The sequence below is a fragment of the Petromyzon marinus genome, unplaced genomic scaffold, assembly GCF_048934315.1.
Source record: "Petromyzon marinus isolate PM22_M1 ecotype Great Lakes invasive population unplaced genomic scaffold, UKy_Petmar_22M1.pri1.0 PM_G_Scaffold_45, whole genome shotgun sequence".
Lineage (NCBI taxonomy): Eukaryota > Metazoa > Chordata > Hyperoartia > Petromyzontiformes > Petromyzontidae > Petromyzon > Petromyzon marinus.
The window spans coordinates 181,196-203,609 of record NW_027422997.1 but is presented as its reverse complement, the minus strand read 5'-3'; the positions used below and the strand labels follow the sequence as shown (position 1 = coordinate 203,609).

At 50.9% G+C, this 22,414-nt stretch overlaps 1 protein-coding gene across 1 annotated transcript; it reads left to right on the top strand.

Moving 5' to 3' along the window:
• Positions 1 to 203: 203 nt before the first annotated feature.
• On the top strand, positions 204 to 20,428 carry LOC142917310 (fibroblast growth factor receptor 4-like). The gene is made up of 10 exons (XM_076061940.1): positions 204 to 272; positions 9,248 to 9,655; positions 10,050 to 10,270; positions 10,977 to 11,199; positions 11,708 to 11,928; positions 12,635 to 12,857; positions 13,366 to 13,586; positions 14,257 to 14,479; positions 15,460 to 15,641; positions 18,778 to 20,428. The coding sequence occupies exons 2-10, from the start codon at positions 9,508 to 9,510 to the stop codon at positions 18,781 to 18,783; spliced, it is 1,668 nt and encodes a 555-aa protein (XP_075918055.1). The 5' UTR covers positions 204 to 272; positions 9,248 to 9,507; the 3' UTR covers positions 18,784 to 20,428.
• Positions 20,429 to 22,414: the final 1,986 nt, after the last annotated feature.

Here is a 22,414-nt window from a genome sequence, read left to right as displayed (position 1 = left end):
CTTATTTGGGCAAAGCTACGCCCGGTGACTGGCGGCTCATTGACATAATATATTCGTGTCGACTGTCGCGAGTTTATTGCGACGGGTTCAGCACCCACGCCCCATCCCTCCACGTATGGGCCGGGCTCATTAACATAATTTATTTAAATTAAGACCCGCTCGTTGCGGGAGGGGAGTGTTCTTGTACCACGCAAGTGACGTCACCTACTGCTGCTGCGTGACGTCACGAGGTAACAGAAATCTGCCGCTCCGTGCGTGAACTGAAATCCGAGGTGAGAAATTCTCATCGCGGTTGTGGTGGTTGTGGTGGTGGTTGTTGTTTACCGAGGTAGAGCCTCGCTCTCTCGTAGGGATGTCAATTGAGTAGCAGCGAGCATTGGAATCGATGTCCAGGTTGGAACTTTACAACGCGGGGCCTAGCCACGCGGGGCCTTGCCTCCTGCCCTCGCCTGATCGCGTTTGCTTTAATTATCTCGCTTAGTTGAGCAATCTTTGTAAGAAAGTAATCTACCAGGCTTTGCGTTTATTGTGTGTTGATCGACTCTCAGTGTTGCATTGCATTACATTTCCAAGTTTTACTCAGTTTGTTTGATTAAGTGAGCTTTTGATTTAAAGCTTTCTTGACTGCAGGGATTCATATTCTTGGTTCTGTCGGTAAAGTCACCACCACGTAGAAGGGGAACATTAAAATAATAAAAATATAAAACAATAAAATTATCACGACGTTTCGACTGCAACACAAGAAGCAATCATCATCAGGTGTGAAAACCATCAGCAAGAAAACCATCAGCAAGAACAGGGGGAGATCATACAAACTCCAATCACTCCCTCTGTAGCACAGCAAGAGATCATACAAACTCCACTCACTCACTCTGTAGTACAGGGGGAGATCATACAAACTCCACTCTGTAGAACAGGGAGAGATTATACAAATTCCACTCTCTAACTATGTAGAACAGGGGGATATCATACAAACTCCACTCTGTAGAACAGGGGGAGATCATACAAACTCCACTCTCTAGAACAGGGGGAGATCATACAAACTCCACTGACTCTGTAGAACAGGGGGAGATCATACAAACTCCACTCTCTAGAACATTGGGAGATCATACAAACTCCACTCTCTAGAACAGTGGGAGATCATACAAACTGCCCTCACTCTGTAGAAGAGGGGGAGATCAAACAAACTTCACTCTTTAGAACAGGGGGAGATCATAAAAACTCCACTCTCTCACTCTGTAGAACAGGGGGAGATCATACAAACTCCACTCACTCTGTAGAAGAGGGGGAATCATACAAACTCCACTCACTCTTTAGAACAGGGGGAGATCATATAAACTCCACTCTCTACAACAGGGGGAGATCATACAAACTCCACTCTCTTACTCTGTAGAACAGGGGGAGATCATACATACTCCACTCACTCGTAGAACAGGGGGAGATCATACAAACTCCACTCACTCTGTAGAAGAGGGGGATATACAAACTCCACTCTCTAGAACAGGGGGAGATCATACAAACTTCACTCACTCTGTAGAACAGCGGGAGATCATACAAACTCCACTCACTCTGTAGAACAGGGGGATAACATACAAACTCCACTCTCTAGAACAGGGGGAGATCATACAAACTCCACTACAGGGGAGATCACACAAACTCCACTCACTCTGTAGAACAGGGGGAGATCATACAAACTCCACTACAGGGGATATCATACAAACTCCACTCTCTAGAACAGGGGGAGATCATACAAACACCACTCTCTTAGAACAGGGGGATATCATATAAATTCCACTCTCTAGAACAGGGGGAGATCATACAAACTCTACCCTCGCTCACTTTGCAAAACAGAAGGATATAATACAAACTCCACTCGCTATTATCAGGTAAGCTACTTTACGTAACTTTCAGCCACGGATTATTCAATGCACACTATAACTGTAGTTTGTGTGTTTTTATGGTTTTGGTCGAATAGTTGGTTAATATAGCAGCAGACACAACACCATGCATTACTAGGCCCGACCCAGGCTCTTCCACGTGGGCGACCCACTAGGCCAGGGGTCGGGAACCTATGGCTCGCGAGCCAGATGTGGCTCTTTTGATGATTGCATATGGCTCGCAGATAAAACAAAATATTCTCACTTGTTTTAATCCATCCATCGATTTTTCACTGCGCATGTCCTGTTCAGGGCTGCAGGAGCAATTGTCCATTATTTTAATTGGATGATACTGGCCTACGTTTGCCGTTGCTGGGTAAAACAGGTAAACGCCCCCTTTTGAATCAGTCTGAGACTGCGTCTGCTCGGTCATTAGCTCAAAGCTAACCCTTCGACGAAGAAGATGGCGAAAAGAAAAAAATACGACGAGTATCGTACATTTCAGGACGAATGGACCGAAGAATTCGCCTTTGTGGAGAGAGCGGGTTCTGCGGTGTGTCTAATTTGCAATGACAAAATTACATCGTTGAAATGATCGAATGTAAAGCGGCACTTCGACACGCGCCACGCTACCTTTGCATCAAAATACCCTGCGGGAGACAGCAGAAAGAAAGCGTGCCAAGAGCTTCTGAGCAGGGTGCAAGCTAGCCAGCAGCAACTCCGCGTATGGACCCGGCAAGGTGACTATAATTCGGCTAGCTTTGCTGGTTCTTTAGCAATAGTGAGGAACGGAAAACCATTCACAGATGGCGAGTATGCTAAAACGTTCATGCTGGATGTAGCCAATGAACTTTTTGATGATCTTCCGAACAAAGACAAGATAATCAAACGGATACAAGACATGCCTCTGTCGGCAAGAACTGTTCATGATCGTACCATCGTGATGGCAAACAAAGTGGAGGAAACGCAAGTGAAGGACATAAATGCAGCGCCGTTCTTTTCTCTGGCTTTGGATGAGTCAACAGACGTGAGCCATTTGTCGCAGTTCAGCGTGATTGCAAGATATGCTGTTGGTGACACACTGCGCGAAGAAAGTCTTGCTGTTCTGCCATTAAAAGGGTCCACAAGAGGTGAGGATTTATTCAAGTCTTTCATGGAGTTTGCTCAAGAAAAAAGTCTACCTATGGATAAACTTCTCTCAGTGTGTACTGATGGTGCTCCGTGTATGGTGGGGAAAAACAAAGGATTTGTGGCGCTTCTCCGTGAACATGAAAATAGACCCATCCTAAGTTTCCATTGCATTATACACCAGGAGGCACTTTGTGCTCAGATGTGTGACAGGCAGTTTGGCGAAGTGATGTCGCTGGTCATTCGTGTGATCAACTTTATTGTTGCCCGAGCCTTAAATGATCGCCAGTTTAAAACACTGCTGGATGAAGTTGTAAATAACTATCCTGGTCTGCTTTTGCACAGCAATGTGCGTTGGTTGTCAAGAGGGAAGGTGCTTAGCCGTTTTGCGGCTTGCCTGAACTAAATCCGGACTTTCCTTGAAATGAAAGGCGTCGGGCATCCTGAGCTAGCCGACACCGAGTGACTCCTCAAGTTTTACTATCTCGTAGATCTGACTGAACATCTGAACCAGCTCAACGTGAAAATGCAAGGCATTGGAAATACAGTGTTATCCCTTCAACAAGCTGTATTTGCTTTTGAAAACAAGCTGGAGCTTTTCATCACGGATCTTGAAACAGGTCGTTTACTACATTTTGAAAAACTGAGCCAATTTAAAGATGCATGCACAGCAAGTGAGCCCATTCAAAACCTTGATCTCCACCAGCTAGCTGGCTGCACATCCAGTCTCCTACAGTCCTTCAAAGCACGCTTTGGAGAATTTCGTGAGCACACTCGTCTTTTTAAGTTCATCACCCATCCAAACGAGTGTTCACTGAACACAGCCGACCTGAATTACATCCCTGGTGTCTCCGTCAGAGATTTTGAAGCAGAAGTGGCTGACCTGAAGGCCTCAGACATGTGGGTGAATAAGTTCAAGTCACTGAATGAAGATTTGGAAAGAATCACACGACAGAAAGCGGAGTTGGCGAGCAAGCACATGTGGACAGAAATGAAAAAACTCCAACCCGAAGAGCAGCTGATTCTCAAAACTTGGAACGCGCTTCCTGTCACATACCACACACTGCAGCGTGTGAGTATTGCTGTATTGACCATGTTTGGATCTACGTATGCATGTGAGCAGTCATTCTCACATCTTAAAAACATCAAGTCCAACCTACGATCACGTTTAACGGATGAAAGCCTCAACGCTTGCATGAAGCTTAACCTCACCAAGTACCAACCCGACTACAAAGACATCAGCAAATCCATGCAGCACCAGAAGTCGCATTAATGGTGAGTGTTATAACAACATTATTTAAAATAATAAATTCAGAGGCTTATTATACTGACATTTAGTTGAATTCACTTTTAAAATATATTATATGGCTCTCACTGAAATAAATTTCCAATTTTTTTGCTTTCATGGCTCTCTTAGTCAAAAAGGTTCCCGACCCCTGCACTAGGCCCAAACTCGTGGTCGGCGAGGCACCGATGTCCGTGTAGACGTGGAACCGTGCCTCTAATGCTGTTCTTGCCGTTGTTGTTGCTGCTGCTGTTGTTGCTGTGACACCTCTCAGCGTGGTTGTCTCTTTTTCGTCTCATTGGGCACACTGCCTCGTGTCTCTAGTCCGGAAAACTCCACCATCCATTTCAACTGGGTGGACCCCGTGCCCTCTGAATCTGGTTAGACCTTCACACATTCGAACCTCATGGTGGGACCTCGGGGTCCCGTAAGCCCCTGGCTCTCGCACGAACTGCGTTGCGACGTCATTTTATATCTGTTCAAGGCGAACTATTCCTCTCGACGAGCTTTACACGATGCGCTAATCAAAATTTTGTTCAGTCTGCGCATTCGTCCTCGCTGCTGTGCTTGGACGACGCACCATGACGAGGACAGAATTATCTCAGCGCCAGGTGGGTCACGGCGTTTACGTGCGCGGTGGGGACGGAGTCGCCCAAAATAAACGAATTTCGATTTTTACTTCCGTTTGGTTCATTTCACGTCAGGGGCCCTCCAACAACATTGACCGCCACTGAGTTGTCACGTGACTGTTCATTACTGCACCCCCCACCACCTCCCACCCCCCCCTTTGCATTTTACAATTCTCACGAAGAAAAATTAGTTGCAAAGAAAAATAAAATACAAACATCATCCCAATGTCTGTGTTCACTTTCATTATTTTTTTTGTATCTCGAAACTTAAACTCAAAATGTCAATGCCAAGACAACTATCTCCCCATCCCCATGTAGACTGTAACAGGTTGTAGGGGCAAGTGGTGCTAGTAGCGAGCAGCAGCACCTACGGGGGCACCGCCCTCGGGGGGGGGGGGGCAGGGTCAAGGTCAGGCACGGGGTAAAGGTCAAAGTCAGGAGCATCAGGGTCAAGGTCACGAGCGGGGTGATGGTCAAGAGCCAATCCAGCTCGTGCCCTCACCCTTGGGGAGCAGGACACCTCTGGAGGCTGCAGCTCCACGCCACCAAATCGCTGCACCGCCACCGCCGCTCCCACAACGCAGCAGGGACGTTGCAGCAGTCAGAACAAAGGGTTTGGATATCCACTGCGGTCATTCTCAATGCAGCAACGGACGGAGGCCTCCACCCACCCCCCACTTTACATCGCCGTCGGTAAATCACGCGTCACGCATTGAGACTCACACGAGCACCGTCAGTAGTGGGCGCAGTGGTGGCTGGGAAGTCGTGGGTTCGATCCTGACCCTGACGATGCCTGCTGCTGCTGCTGTATATTGGGAGTTTGTGTGCCTCTCATCACGGTGGCTATGAGATGTTAACTACCTCGCCTGGTGTACAGGAGGTCGTGGGTTCGATCATGTCCCTGAGAGATGTTAACTACCTCGCCTGGTGTACAGGAGGTCATGGGTTAGATCATGTCGCTGAGAGATGTTAACTACCTCGCCTGGTATACAGGAGGTCGTGGGTTAGATCATGTCCCTGAGAGATGTTAACTACCTCGCCTGGTATACAGGAGGTCGTGGGTTAGATCATGTCCCTGAGAGATGTTAACTACCTCGCCTGGTATACAGGAGGTCGTGGGTTAGATCATGTCTCTGAGAGATGTTAACTACCTCGCCTGGTGTACAGGAGTTCGTGGGTTAGATCATGTCCCTGAGAGATGTTAACTACCTCGCCTGGTGTACAGGAGGTCGTGGGTTCGATCATGTCCCTGAGAGATGTTAACTACCTCGCCTGGTGTACAGGAGGTCGTGGGTTAGATCATGTCCCTGAGAGATGTTAACTACCTCGCCTGGTATACAGGAGGTTGTGGGTTAGATCATGTCCCTGAGAGATGTTAACTACCTCGCCTGGTGTACAGGAGGTTGTGGGTTAGATCATGTCCCTGAGAGATGTTAACTACCTCGCCTGGTGTACAGGAGGTCGTGGGTTAGATCATGTCCCTGAGAGATGTGAACTACCTCGCCTGGTGTACAGGAGATCGTGGGTTAGATCATGTTTTTGAGAGATGTTAACTACCTCGCTTGGTGTACAGGAGGTCGTGGGTTAGATCATGTCCCTGAGAGATGTGAACTACCTCGCCTGGTGTACAGGAGGTCGTGGGTTAGATAATGTCCCTGAGAGATGTCAACTACCTCGCCTGGTGTACAGGAGGTCGTGGGTTAGATCATGTCCCTGAGAGATGTGAACTACCTCGCCTGGTGTACAGGAGGTCGTGGGTTCGATACTGACCCTGACGATGCCTGCTGTTGCTGTATATTTGGAGTTTGTGTACCTCTCATAATGGTGGCTATGAGATGTTAACTACCTCGCCTGGTGTACAGGAGGTCGTGGGTTCGATCATGTCCCTGAGAGATGTTAACTACCTCGCCTGGTGTACAGGAGGTCGTGGGTTAGATCATGTCCCTGAGAGATGTTAACTACCTCGCCTGGTCTACAGGAGGTTGTGGGTTAGATCATGTCCCTGAGAGATGTTAACTACCTCGCCTGGTGTACAGGAGGTCGTGGGTTAGATCATGTCCCTGAGAGATGTGAACTACCTCGCCTGGTGTACAGGAGGTCGTGGGTTAGATCATGTCCCTGTGAGATGTGAACTACCTCGCCTGGTGTACAGGAGGTCGTGGGTTAGATCATGTCCCTGAGAGATGTCAACTACCTCGCCTGGTGTACAGGAGGTCGTGGGTTAGATCATGTCCCTGAGAGATGTCAACTACCTCGCCTGGTTTACAGGAGGTCGTGGGTTAGATCATGTCCCTGAGAGATGTTAACTACCTCGCCTGGTGTACAGGAGGTCGTGGGTTCGATCATGTCCCTGAGAGATGTTAGCTACCTCGCCTGGTGTACAGGAGATCGTGGGTTAGATCATGTTTTTGAGAGATGTTAACTACCTCGCCTGGTGTACAGGAGGTCGTGGGTTAGATCATGTCCCTGAGAGATGTGAACTACCTCGCCTGGTGTACAGGAGGTCGTGGGTTCGATACTGACCCTGACGATGCCTGCTGTTGCTGTATATTTGGAGTTTGTGTACCTCTCATAATGGTGGCTATGAGATGTTAACTACCTCGCCTGGTGTGCAGGAGGTCGTGGGTTCGATCATGTCCCTGAGAGATGTTAACTACCTCGCCTGGTGTACAGGAGGTCGTGGGTTAGATCATGTCCCTGAGAGATGTTAACTACCTCGCCTGGTCTACAGGAGGTTGTGGGTTAGATCATGTCCCTGAGAGATGTTAACTACCTCGCCTGGTGTACAGGAGGTCGTGGGTTAGATCATGTCCCTGAGAGATGTGAACTACCTCGCCTGGTGTACAGGAGGTCGTGGGTTAGATCATGTTTTTGAGAGATGTTAACTACCTCACCTGGTGTACAGGAGGTCGTGGGTTAGATCATGTCCCTGAGAGATGTGAACTACCTCGCCTGGTGTACAGGAGGTCGTGGGTTAGATCATGTCCCTGAGAGATGTCAACTACCTCGCCTGGTTTACAGGAGGTCGTGGGTTAGATCATGTTCCTGAGAGATGTTAACTACCTCGCCTGGTGTACAGGAGGTCGTGGGTTCGATACTGACCCTGACGATGCCTGCTGCTGCTGTATATTTGGAGTTTGTGTGCCTCTCATCATGGTGGCTGAGATGTTACCGACCTCGCCTGGTGTACAGGAGGTCGTGGGTTCGATCCTGACCCTGACGATCATCACGGGGGCTGTGAGATGTTAACTACCTCGCCTGGTGTACAGGAGGTCGTGGGTTAGATCATGTCCCTGAGAGATGTCAACTACCTCGCCTGGTTTACAGGAGGTCGTGGGTTAGATCATGTCCCTGAGAGATGTTAACTACCTCGCCTGGTGTACAGGAGGTCGTGGGTTCGATCATGTCCCTGAGAGATGTTAACTACCTCGCCTGGTATACAGGAAGTCGTGGGTTAGATCATGTCCCTGAGATATGTTAGCTACCTCGCCTGGTATACAGGAGGTTGTGGGTTCGATCCTGACCCTGACGATGCCTGCTGCTGTATATTTGGAGTTTGTGTACCTCTCATCACGGTGGCTATGAGATGTTAACTACCTCGCCTGGTATCCAGGAGGTCGTGGGTTCGATCCTGACTTTGACGATGCCTGCTGCTGCTGTATATTTAGAGTTTGTGTGCCTTTCATCACGGTGGCTGTGATATGTTAACTACCTCGCCTAGTGTACAGGTGGTCGTGGGTTCGATACTGACTTTGACGATGCCTGCTGCTGTATATTTGGAGTTTGTGTGCCTCTCATCACGGTGGCTATGAGATGTTAACTACCTCGCCTGATGTACAGGAGGTCGTGGGTTCGATCCGGACCCTGACGATGCCTGCTGCTGCTGCTGTATATTTGGAGTTTGTGTCTCTCTCTCCGTGATCGTGTGGATGTTTCTCCGGGTCCTCCGGTATTTGGCTGCGATCCATGTCCACGTGATAAGCCAACTAAGTTGAACTTTCATTTGTGGCCAGGTCGCTTCTGAAAAAATAGCTACGTAGCTCTGTGGAGACTTATAAATATATTTTTTTATGTAAAAAATGGTTTATTATAACATATTAAATATAAAATATAATATATCCATTAAAACAAAATGCTATATTATATAAAATAAATCTATAAAAAGAATTACGAACAAAAAGGTGTATTATATATTTAATATTATAACATGAAATATAATAAAACCATTAAGGGGCCATTCATTTAGTAGACACGCAAAAATCTGTCAAAACTTGACCACCTCTCTCCCTCCCTGTACGCACGCGGAATTTTTACACCACCACCACCAGCACCACCCATCAGCACCACCCACCACCAGCAGCACCAGCAGCACCACCACTACCAGCACCACCAGCAGCAGCACCACCACCCATCAGCACCACCCACCACCAGCACCACCCCCCTCAGCACCACCACCAGCAGCAGCACCACCACCATTACGATCCACTACCACCACGATCCACCAGCACCACCACCACGATCCACCAGCATTACGATCCACCACCACGATCCACCAGCACCACGATCCAGCACCACCACCATCAGCTCCATGGCCTCGGGATTTGTCCGCACGGCGTCTCTGTACAGCAGCAGCAGCAGGAGGAGGAGGAGGAGGCGTCTGGGGTCTCTCCCGGGGTCTCTCCTCGCAGTCTGTGTCGCCGCCACCGCCGTCTACGCGGTGGTGACCGCTCACGAAGGTAACGAGACGAGTGGGGAGCTCACAAAGTGTGTCACACTGTCACACACACTGTGTGACAGTGTGTGTCACTTTGTGTTAGTAACACTGTTACACACAGTGTGTGTGTTACACACACTGTGTGTGTGTGTTATACACACACAGTGTGTTACATACAGTGTGTATATAACACACTGTGTGTATATAACACACTGTGTGTATATAACACACTGTGTGTTATATACACACAGTGTGTTACACTGTGTTATATACACACAGTGTGCATTACACACACACACTGTAACACTCCCTCTCCTCCCTCCTTGACCCCGTGACCCCCGACGCTCGTCCTGACCCCGTCACCACCCGGGGGGCGGCTCCCCCCTCCCCCCCTCCCCCCTCCCCCCGGCGTGCAGGGCGGGGCCAGCCCCAGCGCCCCTCCCTGCAGGACGGCCTCCCGGCCAACGTCACGGCGGTGGTGGGGAGCGACGCTCAGCTCCGCTGCGTCGTTCTGAAGGGCAGCAATGGTGGCGATGAGCACCACAACAACCACCACCACGTGCAGTGGCTCAAGCACGTGGAGGTGAATGGGAGTCTGGAAGCACCCAACGGCTCGCCCTACGTACGCATTGTCACGGTGAGCGAGCGAGGCACGAGGGGACTCACTCACTCACCACTCACCCACCCACTCACTCACCCACTCACTCACTCACCCACTCACACACTCACACACTCACTCACCCACTCACCCACTCACACACTCACTCACCCACTCACACACTCACACACTCACTCACCCACTCACACACTCACTCACCCACTCACACACTCACTCACCCACTCACTCACTCACCCACTCACTCACCCACTCACCCACTCACCCACCCACTCACTCACTCACCCACCCACTCACCCACTCACTCACTCACTCACCCACCCACTCACACACTCACCCACTCACTCACCCACTCACTCACTCACCCACCCACTCACTCACTCACTCACCCACCCACTCACCCACTCACCCACTCACCCACCCACTCACTCACTCACTCACCCATCCACTCACCCACTCACTCACTCACCCACTCACTCACTCACTCACCCACCCACTCACACACTCACCCACCCACTCACTCACCTACCCACCCACCCAAACTCAGCGGAGGCCGACGTCGCCCTCAACACAACAGGACCCAGAAGCTCCCGGCTTGGCTCAGACTCTACGCGTTCGCTGAGTAACAACAAATACAAAAAAATGAACCCCACGTTGGCGTGGGAACGCAAGATTCTGACTTCCTCCCGCCTCGCTCTCTCCGTGCCGGCCGTCGGTTCGCGTCAAGACGGTCGGAGTGGAGGTCACGGACGTGGAGGCGAACGTCCTCTACCTGCGCAACGTCAGCACGGACGACTCGGGCCGCTACACCTGCCTGGCGGTCAACGCCGTGGGGTTCGCTCGGCGCTCCGCCTGGCTGCTCGTCGTGCCGGGCGAGACGCCGGCGGGGGGCCGCACACTCGCCGCCACGACGACCTCGGGGGCCGGGAAGATGTTGACTACCTCGCCTGGTACGCAGGAGGTCGTGGATTCCATCCCGACCCTGACGACGCCTGCTGCTGCTGTATATTTGTGGAGTTTGCGTCTCTCTCTCTGTCATCATCATCATCCTCACGGTGGCTAGGGAGACGTGACAACAAGAGTGACCCCGGCAGTGTCGTGTGTCACCGTGTGTCACCGTGTGTGTGTCACCGTGTGTCACCGCGTGTCACCGTGCGTGTGTCACCGTGTGTCACCGTCTGTGTGTGTGTGTGTCACCGTGTGTCACCGTGTGTCACCGCGTGTCACCGTGTGTCACCGTGCGTGTGTCACCGTGTGTCACCGTGTGTGTGTCACCGTGTGACACAGTGTGTAACACAGTGTGTGACACAGAGTGTCACACACTGTGTGACACTGTGTGTCACACTCCCTCCCTCCCTCTCCTCCCTCCCTCCTTGACCCCGTGACCCCCGACGCTCGTCCTGACCCCGTCACCACCCGGGGGGTGGCTCCCCCCTCCCCCCTCCCCCCGGCGTGCAGGGCGGGGCCAGCCCCAGCGCCCCTCCCTGCAGGACGGCCTCCCGGCCAACGTCACGGCGGTGGTGGGGAGCGACGCTCAGCTCCGCTGCGTCGTTCTGAAGGGCAGCAATGGTGGCGATGAGCACCACAACAACCACCACCACGTGCAGTGGCTCAAGCACGTGGAGGTGAATGGGAGTCTGGAAGCACCCAACGGCTCGCCCTACGTACGCATTGTCACGGTGAGCGAGCGAGGCACGAGGGGACTCACTCACTCACCACTCACCCACCCACTCACTCACCCACTCACTCACTCACCCACTCACACACTCACACACTCACTCACCCACTCACCCACTCACACACTCACTCACCCACTCACACACTCACACACTCACTCACCCACTCACACACTCACTCACCCACTCACACACTCACTCACCCACTCACTCACTCACCCACTCACTCACCCACTCACCCACTCACCCACCCACTCACTCACTCACCCACCCACTCACCCACTCACTCACTCACTCACCCACCCACTCACACACTCACCCACTCACTCACCCACTCACTCACTCACCCACCCACTCACTCACTCACTCACCCACCCACTCACCCACTCACCCACTCACCCACCCACTCACTCACTCACTCACCCATCCACTCACCCACTCACTCACTCACCCACTCACTCACTCACTCACCCACCCACTCACACACTCACCCACCCACTCACTCACCTACCCACCCACCCAAACTCAGCGGAGGCCGACGTCGCCCTCAACACAACAGGACCCAGAAGCTCCCGGCTTGGCTCAGACTCTACGCGTTCGCTGAGTAACAACAAATACAAAAAAATGAACCCCACGTTGGCGTGGGAACGCAAGATTCTGACTTCCTCCCGCCTCGCTCTCTCCGTGCCGGCCGTCGGTTCGCGTCAAGACGGTCGGAGTGGAGGTCACGGACGTGGAGGCGAACGTCCTCTACCTGCGCAACGTCAGCACGGACGACTCGGGCCGCTACACCTGCCTGGCGGTCAACGCCGTGGGGTTCGCTCGGCGCTCCGCCTGGCTGCTCGTCGTGCCGGGCGAGACGCCGGCGGGGGGCCGCACACTCGCCGCCACGACGACCTCGGGGGCCGGGAAGATGTTGACTACCTCGCCTGGTACGCAGGAGGTCGTGGATTCCATCCCGACCCTGACGACGCCTGCTGCTGCTGTATATTTGTGGAGTTTGCGTCTCTCTCTCTGTCATCATCATCATCCTCACGGTGGCTAGGGAGACGTGACAACAAGAGTGACCCCGGCAGTGTCGTGTGTCACCGTGTGTCACCGTGTGTGTGTCACCGTGTGTCACCGCGTGTCACCGTGCGTGTGTCACCGTGTGTCACCGTCTGTGTGTGTGTGTGTCACCGTGTGTCACCGTGTGTCACCGCGTGTCACCGTGTGTCACCGTGCGTGTGTCACCGTGTGTCACCGTGTGTGTGTCACCGTGTGACACAGTGTGTAACACAGTGTGTGACACAGAGTGTCACACACTGTGTGACACTGTGTGTCACACTCCCTCCCTCCCTCTCCTCCCTCCCTCCTTGACCCCGTGACCCCCGACGCTCGTCCTGACCCCGTCACCACCCGGGGGGTGGCTCCCCCCTCCCCCCTCCCCCCGGCGTGCAGGGCGGGGCCAGCCCCAGCGCCCCTCCCTGCAGGACGGCCTCCCGGCCAACGTCACGGCGGTGGTGGGGAGCGACGCTCAGCTCCGCTGCGTCGTTCTGAAGGGCAGCAATGGTGGCGATGAGCACCACAACAACCACCACCACGTGCAGTGGCTCAAGCACGTGGAGGTGAATGGGAGTCTGGAAGCACCCAACGGCTCGCCCTACGTACGCATTGTCACGGTGAGCGAGCGAGGCACGAGGGGACTCACTCACTCACCACTCACCCACCCACTCACTCACCCACTCACTCACTCACCCACTCACACACTCACACACTCACTCACCCACTCACCCACTCACACACTCACTCACCCACTCACACACTCACACACTCACTCACCCACTCACACACTCACTCACCCACTCACACACTCACTCACCCACTCACTCACTCACCCACTCACTCACCCACTCACCCACTCACCCACCCACTCACTCACTCACTCACCCACCCACTCACCCACTCACTCACTCACTCACCCACTCACTCACTCACCCACCCACTCACACACTCACCCACTCACTCACCCACTCACTCACTCACCCACCCACTCACTCACTCACTCACCCACCCACTCACCCACTCACTCACCCACTCACTCACTCACCCACTCACTCGCCCACTCACCCACCCACCCACCCACTCACCCACCCACCCACCCAATCTCAGCGGAGTCCGACGTCGCCCTCAACACAACAGGACCCAGCAGCTCCCCGCTTGGCTCAGACTCTACGCGTTCGCTGAGTGACAACAAATACAAAAATATAAACCCCACGTTGGCGTGGGAACGCAAGATTCTGACTTCCTCCCGCCTCGCTCTCTCCGTGCCGCCCGTCGGTTCGCGTCAAGACGGTCGAAGTGGAGGTCACGGACGTGGAGACGAACGTCCTCTACCTGCGCAACGTCAGCACGGACGACTCGGGCCGCTACACCTGCCTGGCGGTCAACGCCGTGGGGTTCGCTCGGCGCTCCGCCTGGCTGCTCGTCGTGCCGGGCGAGACGCCGGCGGGGGGCCGCACACTCGCCGCCACGACGACCGCGGGGGCCGGGAAGATGTTGACTGCCTCGCCTGGTACGCAGGAGGTCGTGGGTTCCATCCCGACCCTGACGACGCCTGCTGCTGCTGCTGTATATGTGGAGTTTGCGTCTCTCTCTGTCATCGTCATCATCGTCATCATCACGGTGGCTAGGGAGGTGTGACAACAAGAGTGACCCCAAGGTCACCGTGTGTCACCGTGTGTCACCGTGTGTGTGTCACCGTGTGTCACCGTGTGTGTGTCACCGTGTGTCACCGTGTGTGTGTCACCGCGTGTCACCGTGTGTCACCGTGTGTGTGTCACCGTGTGTCACCGTGTGTGTCACCGTGTGCCACCGTGTGTCACCGTGCGTCACCGTGTGTCACTGTGTGTCACCGTGTGTGTGTCACCGTGTGTATCACCGTGCGTGTGTCACCGTGTGTCACCGTGTGTCACCGTGTGTGTGTCACCGTGCTCACCGTGTGTCACCATGTGTGTGTCACCGTGTGTCACCGTGTGTCACCGTGCGTGTGTCACCATGTGCTCCCCGCTTGTCACCGTGTAACACCGTGTGTGTGTCACCTTGTGTCACCGTGTGTCACCGTGTGTGTGTCACCGTGTGTCACCGTTTGTCACCGTGTGTCACCATGTGCTTCCCGCGTGCGTCAGCGATGTTTACCAACGTCCCTGTCACAGTGGAGGCGGGGTCACCGTGTGTGTGTCACCGTGTGTCACCGTGTGCTCCCCGTGTGTCACCGTGTGTCACCGCGTATCACCGTGCGTGTGCTCCCCGTGTGTCACCGTGCGTGTGTCACCGTGTGTCACCGTGTGTGTGTGTGTGCTCCCCGTGTGTCACCGTGTGTCACCGTGTGTCACCGTGCGTGTGCTCCACGTGTGTCACCGTGCGTGTGTCACCGTGTGTCACCGTGTGTGTGTGTGTGTGCTCCACGTGTGTCACCGTGTGTCACCGTGTGTCACCGTGTGTGTGTATGCTCCCCGTGTGTCACCGTGTGTGTGCTCTCCGTGTGCGTGTCAGCGATGTTTCCCGATGTCTCCGTCACGGTGGAGGCCGTCTCGGCCGCTCCCTTGACGGCGGGCGACGTTTCTTGCACCGCCGGCTTCCTCCTGCTGACCGCCATCGCCGGCGTCGCCGCCTTCTGCCTCACGCAGACGCGGAGGGCGAGGAGAGAGTCGACCGGCGGAGAGGTGGAGATGCAGGTACAGTTGAGGTGGTGGTGGTGGGGGTGGTGGTGGTCGTGGAGGTGGTGGTGGAGGTGGTGGTGGAGGTGGCGGTGGCGGTGTGTTGTGGTGGTGGTGGCGGTGGAGGTGGCGGTGACGGTGTGTGGTGGCGGTGGTGGCGGTGGCGGCGGTGGTGGTGGCAGTGGCGATGGCGGAGGCGGCGGCGGAGGCGGAGGCGGCGGCGGCGGTGGCGGTGGCGGCGGAGGCGGTAGTGGCGGTGGTGGTGGCGGTGGCGGAGGCGGTGGAGGTGGCGGTGGCGGTGGAGGTTGTGGTGGAGGTGGAGGTGGCTGTGGCGGTGGTGGTGGAGGTGGTGGTGGTGGCGGTGGTGGTGGTGGTGGAGGTGGTGGTGGTGGTGGTGGATTGGCAGTCACTTGTAAGTGCAATAAACTAGTTTTAATAACAATGATAATGATAAAAACAACGATAATAATGGTAACAATGATAATAAAGGGGGAGTAGTTTGCATGTCTCTGCCATCATCATCATCATCCTCATCACGGTGGCTACGTAGATGTTCACTGTGAAAAGAGTGACCCCGGCACTCTTTTTCACAACATTAAACAAACGTTAAACAAACGTTTGGCGCTGAGCAGTAATGTTTAGTGTGCCTCCCAACATGCAAAACAAACTTGAAATTTGGCATTTGGGTAGCTTCCAGACTGTACACAATGCAAAAAGTATAAAAATAGACTCGTGTATTTTGCACGTCAAGTGAGCGGTGACGTCGCGTCTGTGATGTCACCGGCATGCGGCAGCGTCACGCGGTCTGCCTGCTGACGTCATCCCTCCCCAAGCCTCCGCGTAGGCCGTGTGTCCCGCACAGACGCGCCGCATCGTTGTCTCGATGTTCTGAGTCAACGCGGCTGTTTCCAGTTCGCCCTCATAAACACAAAGCAGAAGGTTCATCTTCTTAGCTCTTTCGGTAAAGTCACGTTGAAGGGAAACAATAAAATAATAAAATAAAGTCTTCTTTCGTTCTTTCGGTAAAGTCACCACGTAGAATGAGAATAAAATAATAAATTGATAAAATAAAATAAGACAATAAAATTATCTTATTTTATCAATGTATTATTTTATTCTCATTCTACGTGATGGTGACTTTACCGAAAGAACCAAAGAAGATGAATCCTTGCAGTCACGAAAGCTTTAAATCGAAATAAAATAAAGATTCGTCTGTTTGTGCGAAGCGGCAAAAAACTCTCGAACGCTGACCCTCCAACGTCATGAAATTTCGTTTTTGGTTCTTTCGGTAAAGTCGCCGCGTAGAATGAGAATAAAATAATAAATTAATAGAATAAAATAACACAATAAAATTCTCACGACGTTTCGGCCACGACACAAGTGGCCCTCTTCAGGTTGGACGACAGGTCTGTTCCTTTCACCTGAAGAGGGCCACTTGTGTTGTGGCCAAAACGTCGTGAGAATTTTATTGTGTTATTTTATTAATTTATTATTTTATTCTCATTCTACGTGTTGGTGACTTTACCGAAAGAACCAAAGAAGATGAATCCTTGCAGTCACGAAAGCTTTAAATCGTCATGAAATTTGCACAGCTTACGCCGTCTGGAATTTCTAAGGGAGCGCGACGATTCTCAGCTCGCCACATCATTCCATTTCCGAGTTGCCTGGTTAAGGTTCAATTTCCTTGAGTGAAAGACATCCGATTTAGTTAAATTGATTTGTTTCGGATGTTTTTCTTTCTTGCAGGCATCAATGTTTTATTCAGGGTTTTCCAGTGAAATAAAAGGGAATATTAAATTAATCCAAGACGATAATCCAAGTCCCGGGCGAAGCCGGGTAGTAAAGCTCGTTCGTAATAAAGGCTGTCACAAGTCCTACCTGCCTCACGTGGATTTACAATTCCATTTACGTACGAATAAGGTGCGCAGAGGTTGATCAAATACAACTGTAAAAGCGAGGTATTGTTGTATAAGCTGCGTGGAATTAACTGCGTATAGTCTTACTCGGGGTCAAGAGGTTGATCAAATACAACTGTAAAAGCGAGGCTATTGTATAAACTGAGCGGGATTAACTTCGTATAGTCTTACTCGGGGTCAAGAGGTTGATCAAATACAACTGTAAAAGCAAGGTTATTGTTGTTTAACCTGAGCAGGATTAACTGTGTATAGTCTTACTCAGGGTCAAGAGGTTGATCAAATACAACTGTAAAAGCGAGGTTATTGTTGTTTAACCTGAGCAGGATTAACTGTGTATAGTCTTACTCAGGGTCAAGAGGTTGATCAAATACAACTGTGAAAGCGAGGTTATTGTTGTATAAGCTGCGCGGGATTGACTGCGTATAGTCTTACTCGGGGTCAAGAGGTTGATCAAATACAACTGTAAAAGCGAGGTATTGTTGTATAAGCTGAGCAGGATTAACTGTGTATAGTCTTACTCGGGGTCAAGAGGTTGATCAAATACAAATGTAAAAGCGAGGCTATTGTATAAGCTGCGCGGGATTGACTGTGTATAGTCTTACTCAGGGTCAAGAGGTTGATCAAATACAACTGTAAAAGCGAGGTGTTGATGTATAAGCTGAGCGGGATTAACTGCGTATTGTCTTACTCGGGGTCAAGAGGTTGATCAAACTCAACTGTAAAAGCGAGGTGTTGTTGTATAAGCTGAGCGGTATTAACTGTGTATAGTCTTACTCGGGGTCAAGAGGTTGATCAAATACAACTGTAAAAGTGAGGTGTTGTTGTAAAAACTTAGCTGTATTAACTGCGTATTGTCTTACTCGGGGTCAAGAGGTTGATCAAACACAACTGTAAAAGCGAGGTGTTGTTGTATAAGCTGAGCGGTATTAACTGCGTATAGTCTTACTCGGGGTCAAGAGGTTGAACATTCAAATGAAAGTCGAAGTTCGACTTGGGCCATAATCCGTCAGAGGTGATAACAAAAAAACCGAGCACCACAAAGGCCCTTCTCTCTTAAAAAACACATCCCGAGTAGGTGTATGTATTAATATATAACGCGAGACACGGTCGTGCACACATCAAACTCTCCCGTACTGCAGCCTGAGCTGCCAATGCGCCCAGTCGCCGCTATCCACATCTTCAGTTGCATTGTCGTTGTAAGACGCTGTTTGTAATCGTGGTCGTCTTTCGCGTCGCAGCAATGAGGGATCTTCACGACGAGCTCACAGCTGCCAATCTGGGAAGGGTGGCGGCAATGCTTGGGTGAGCAGCAGCAGCAGCAGAAGAAGAGACGCTTTGAAATGGGTTCCATTGGCAAAGAAGTCAGCGGCTCTCGTCTGGTACGGCCACCGAGGGAGGAGGAAGTGGGGCAAGCCCCCCCAAGTTCGGGGTTTGCTCCGACAAGCCCACAGCTGCGAGCCACAGCGGTCTCCGCCGCTGGCAGCAAACTCTGAGTCTGAACCGACGACGTTCCACAAATACGCAGCCCCCTACGCGCCAACACCGACGTCGCATCGAACAAACATCCACTGAATTAATCTTTGGTTTTTTCGGTAAAGTCACGTAGAAATGAGAAAAAATAAAATTACATAATATACGACTTTTCGATTGCAACGCAAGCAATCATCATCAGGTAGAGGAAACACAACCGCAGATATATATACTGACCTTAAGGAGAAGGAATTAACACAGATATACCAGGGGATACAGAGAGACGGAGCATCACACTTATCAAACAGGGTTTAGCAAAATTTGGAAACTGTACAAAGCAACACAGACGGTCGGTTAAAACACAACGCATGGTCTGGTTGAATACGCTATTTCAAAGATTGTTAAATTGTAAGTTGAGCGTGAAATTTAAGATAGTGATAGAATACATACCGTAGAGAGACCTATGGGGGGAGACACGCAAACAGTTAAGAGGTGAAGCAGCTCTGTACCGAGGCCTTAAATAGCCAGAGATGGAGGGACTGGGTTTCAGAGACAATGGGACACAAATTAGCATGTACCGAGGCGCAAACCGTTTAGCTATTGCGAATCGTGTGTTGTGTTTCACATCGATATTCTCGGTTCTTTCGGTGAAGTCACGTAGACGTAGACGGCAAATGAGGAATATTTTAATTCCTGCAGCCGCAAAAGTTTTCGGTGAAAATTTCATCTTTCAATAACGCGTGGGGTGGAGCGGTTGTCGCCGCGGTGAGCGCGGTGCGCGATGAACTCCACCGCCCGAGTTTGAGTCTCCGTCACGGCTAACCGTCAAGTGGCGGAGTGACACCTGAGCCAGACCTGGACACCGCCTCATTCAGTCAACCCGCACACTGTGTGTACACGCACAGTGTGTATGTACACAGTGTATACACACTGTATACACACTGTATACACACTGTGTATACACACACACAGTGTGTACACACAGTGTATATGTACATTGAGGGAAATAAGTATTTGATCCCCTGCTGATTTTGTACGTTTTCCCGCAGACGAAGAAATGATCAGTCTGTAATTTTAATGGTAGGTTTATTTGAACAGTGAGAGAACAGAATGACAACAAAAAAATCCAGAAAAACGCATGTCAAAAAATGTTATAAATTGATTTGCATTTTAATGAGGGAAATAAGTATTTGACCCCTCTGCAATTTGTCGCTAATGTTTAGAATTCGCCAGCATGCAATGGCCTACTCGTTTTGAATGACACTACAATAGTATGTTTTACATCCACTGTTAAGCAGACGCTGCATATTTTTTTAAATAGCTTCTTAATCAGATATTATCTGATGCAGTATATTTCACTGCAGTAATTAAATGTTGTTAAAATGCCTGTCAATTATTTCGATTAAACACTTGTCTGATTTTGTGTGTACATGCATCATTTCATTTATAACGGTCAAATATAGATTAAGTGACGTTAGGACAAAGTGTGTGTGTGTTTGGAAGTAACCTGTAGAGAGAACTCAGGTGAGACCCGTTCTTGTGATACAGGTCAAAGGGTACTTTTGTGTTTCACGAAGCGTCTGGAGCAACTCATTGTCTTTGAAATAGGGAGCACACTCGGATCATTCATCAGTTACAAGGCATACCACTTAAAAGTTACACGTATAGGAGGAGGTACATTCTCTACAACACGAATTATAGTTTTGTCTTACGTGTTGAGGCCACGTGATGTGTCGAAGGCTCTCTGCCAGCTCACAGGACAGACCCAAGTGCCGTGTGCTCAATAAGATGACTGACAGAGGCACCACTGCACCGACTTGGTGTGGCCGGCGCTCCGCTGGTTGTTGTGAGCGTCGCTCATCCGCCCTCCGTTGTTACTGGAGGGCGACTGCCTCCAACTGCCCAGCAGCGTGCATCACGAGCCTCCTCCACAGAGGCCGATCTTGACACCGCTGGTACCGGTCATCGGCAAGCCCACTCAGCTCTACATCCTTCTTGTACAGCATCAGTCCATACATCTTTAAGAGGGTTATCGAAATGCCATGCTACAGACAGATGGGCAGTTATGAACGAACAGAGCTAATGCATTAACATCTCAAACTTGGTTGGAAAGCGTTAAAAAGGAATGTCTTATTTGACCTGAACTGCATATTGATTGATTTGCATGTAATTTCTAAGACAATGCAAATTTGGCCCAATATATACAAATCTTTTCCACTAAGCATACATGTTCCAGGCAACGGTTATTCACCGTGAAACGCGATGCAGTGAAGGACAATAAAAACAACTGTAATACAGAAATCGTGCACTCACATCAGTCTGGGTTAGCCCGTGAGAGGATCTGTAATACTATGATCTTCTTCTTTGGTTCTTTTGGTAAAGTCACGTAGAATGATAATAAAATAATAAATTGATAAAATAAAATAACACAATAATATTCTCACGACGTTTTGGCCACAACACAAGCGGCCTTCATCAGGTGAAGGGGGCGAGACTGTCTGGTAGGACAGCGCTGGAGTGAAAGAGCCACGTTCAGATACGGCCTTTAAGCTGTGTGAGAGGAACAAAGCGCCTTGACAAAGGAATTAGCATATAATTTAGCATTGAAATGGCTGAATGATTAGCTTGTGACTGGTCACAGAAATAGCTATGTTAAAAGTTAAAGCATACACACCCGCAGAGGCACCCATTGTTAAAGGGATTAGCATAGAATTTAGCATTGAAATAGCTAAGTTAAGGCATACACATCTTGACAATGGAATTAGCATAGAATTTAGCATTGAGATAGCTGAGTGGTTAGCTTGTACCTGCTGCAGAATACGGAGACAAATTGGCATTAATGCAGATTTGAGGCTATGCGGATGGCTTTGAACCCAATGCACCCTTCAATGGTAATGCACATAATAGAGACATGCTTTGTTCACTTTTTTAAACCCATGCTTTTAAAATAATCTCAAGCAATTTTCTCTGCCAGTCATTGCCTGATCTTATTGCACACACTCACTCACACACTCACACACACACATAAAGATCCCCCGTACAGCCTTCAACAGACTGCTGGGGCAAGTGCTGATGGTGAGCTATAAACGCCGGCACGCACGGCACTCTAGGGGGAGGGTGGCCAACACCGCACCGGGCCGCCTTTGTCTCCCCTGATATTTACACACCACACTCGGAAGTCATTCAAGACGACATCGATGTAGGGAAAACCCAGGACTGGTTTAAATATCTGCCACTGTTGTGTGTCATGAGCAGGAATCCAATTTGGGTCACCGGTTTAATGAGTGCAGTGCGATAGCCACTAAATTACCGCTCCCCACTCGTACACAACGACAAGAACAAAGATCCCCGGTAGAGCATTAACAGACTCTAGGGGCAAGTGCTGTTAGCGAGCACCTATGAAGG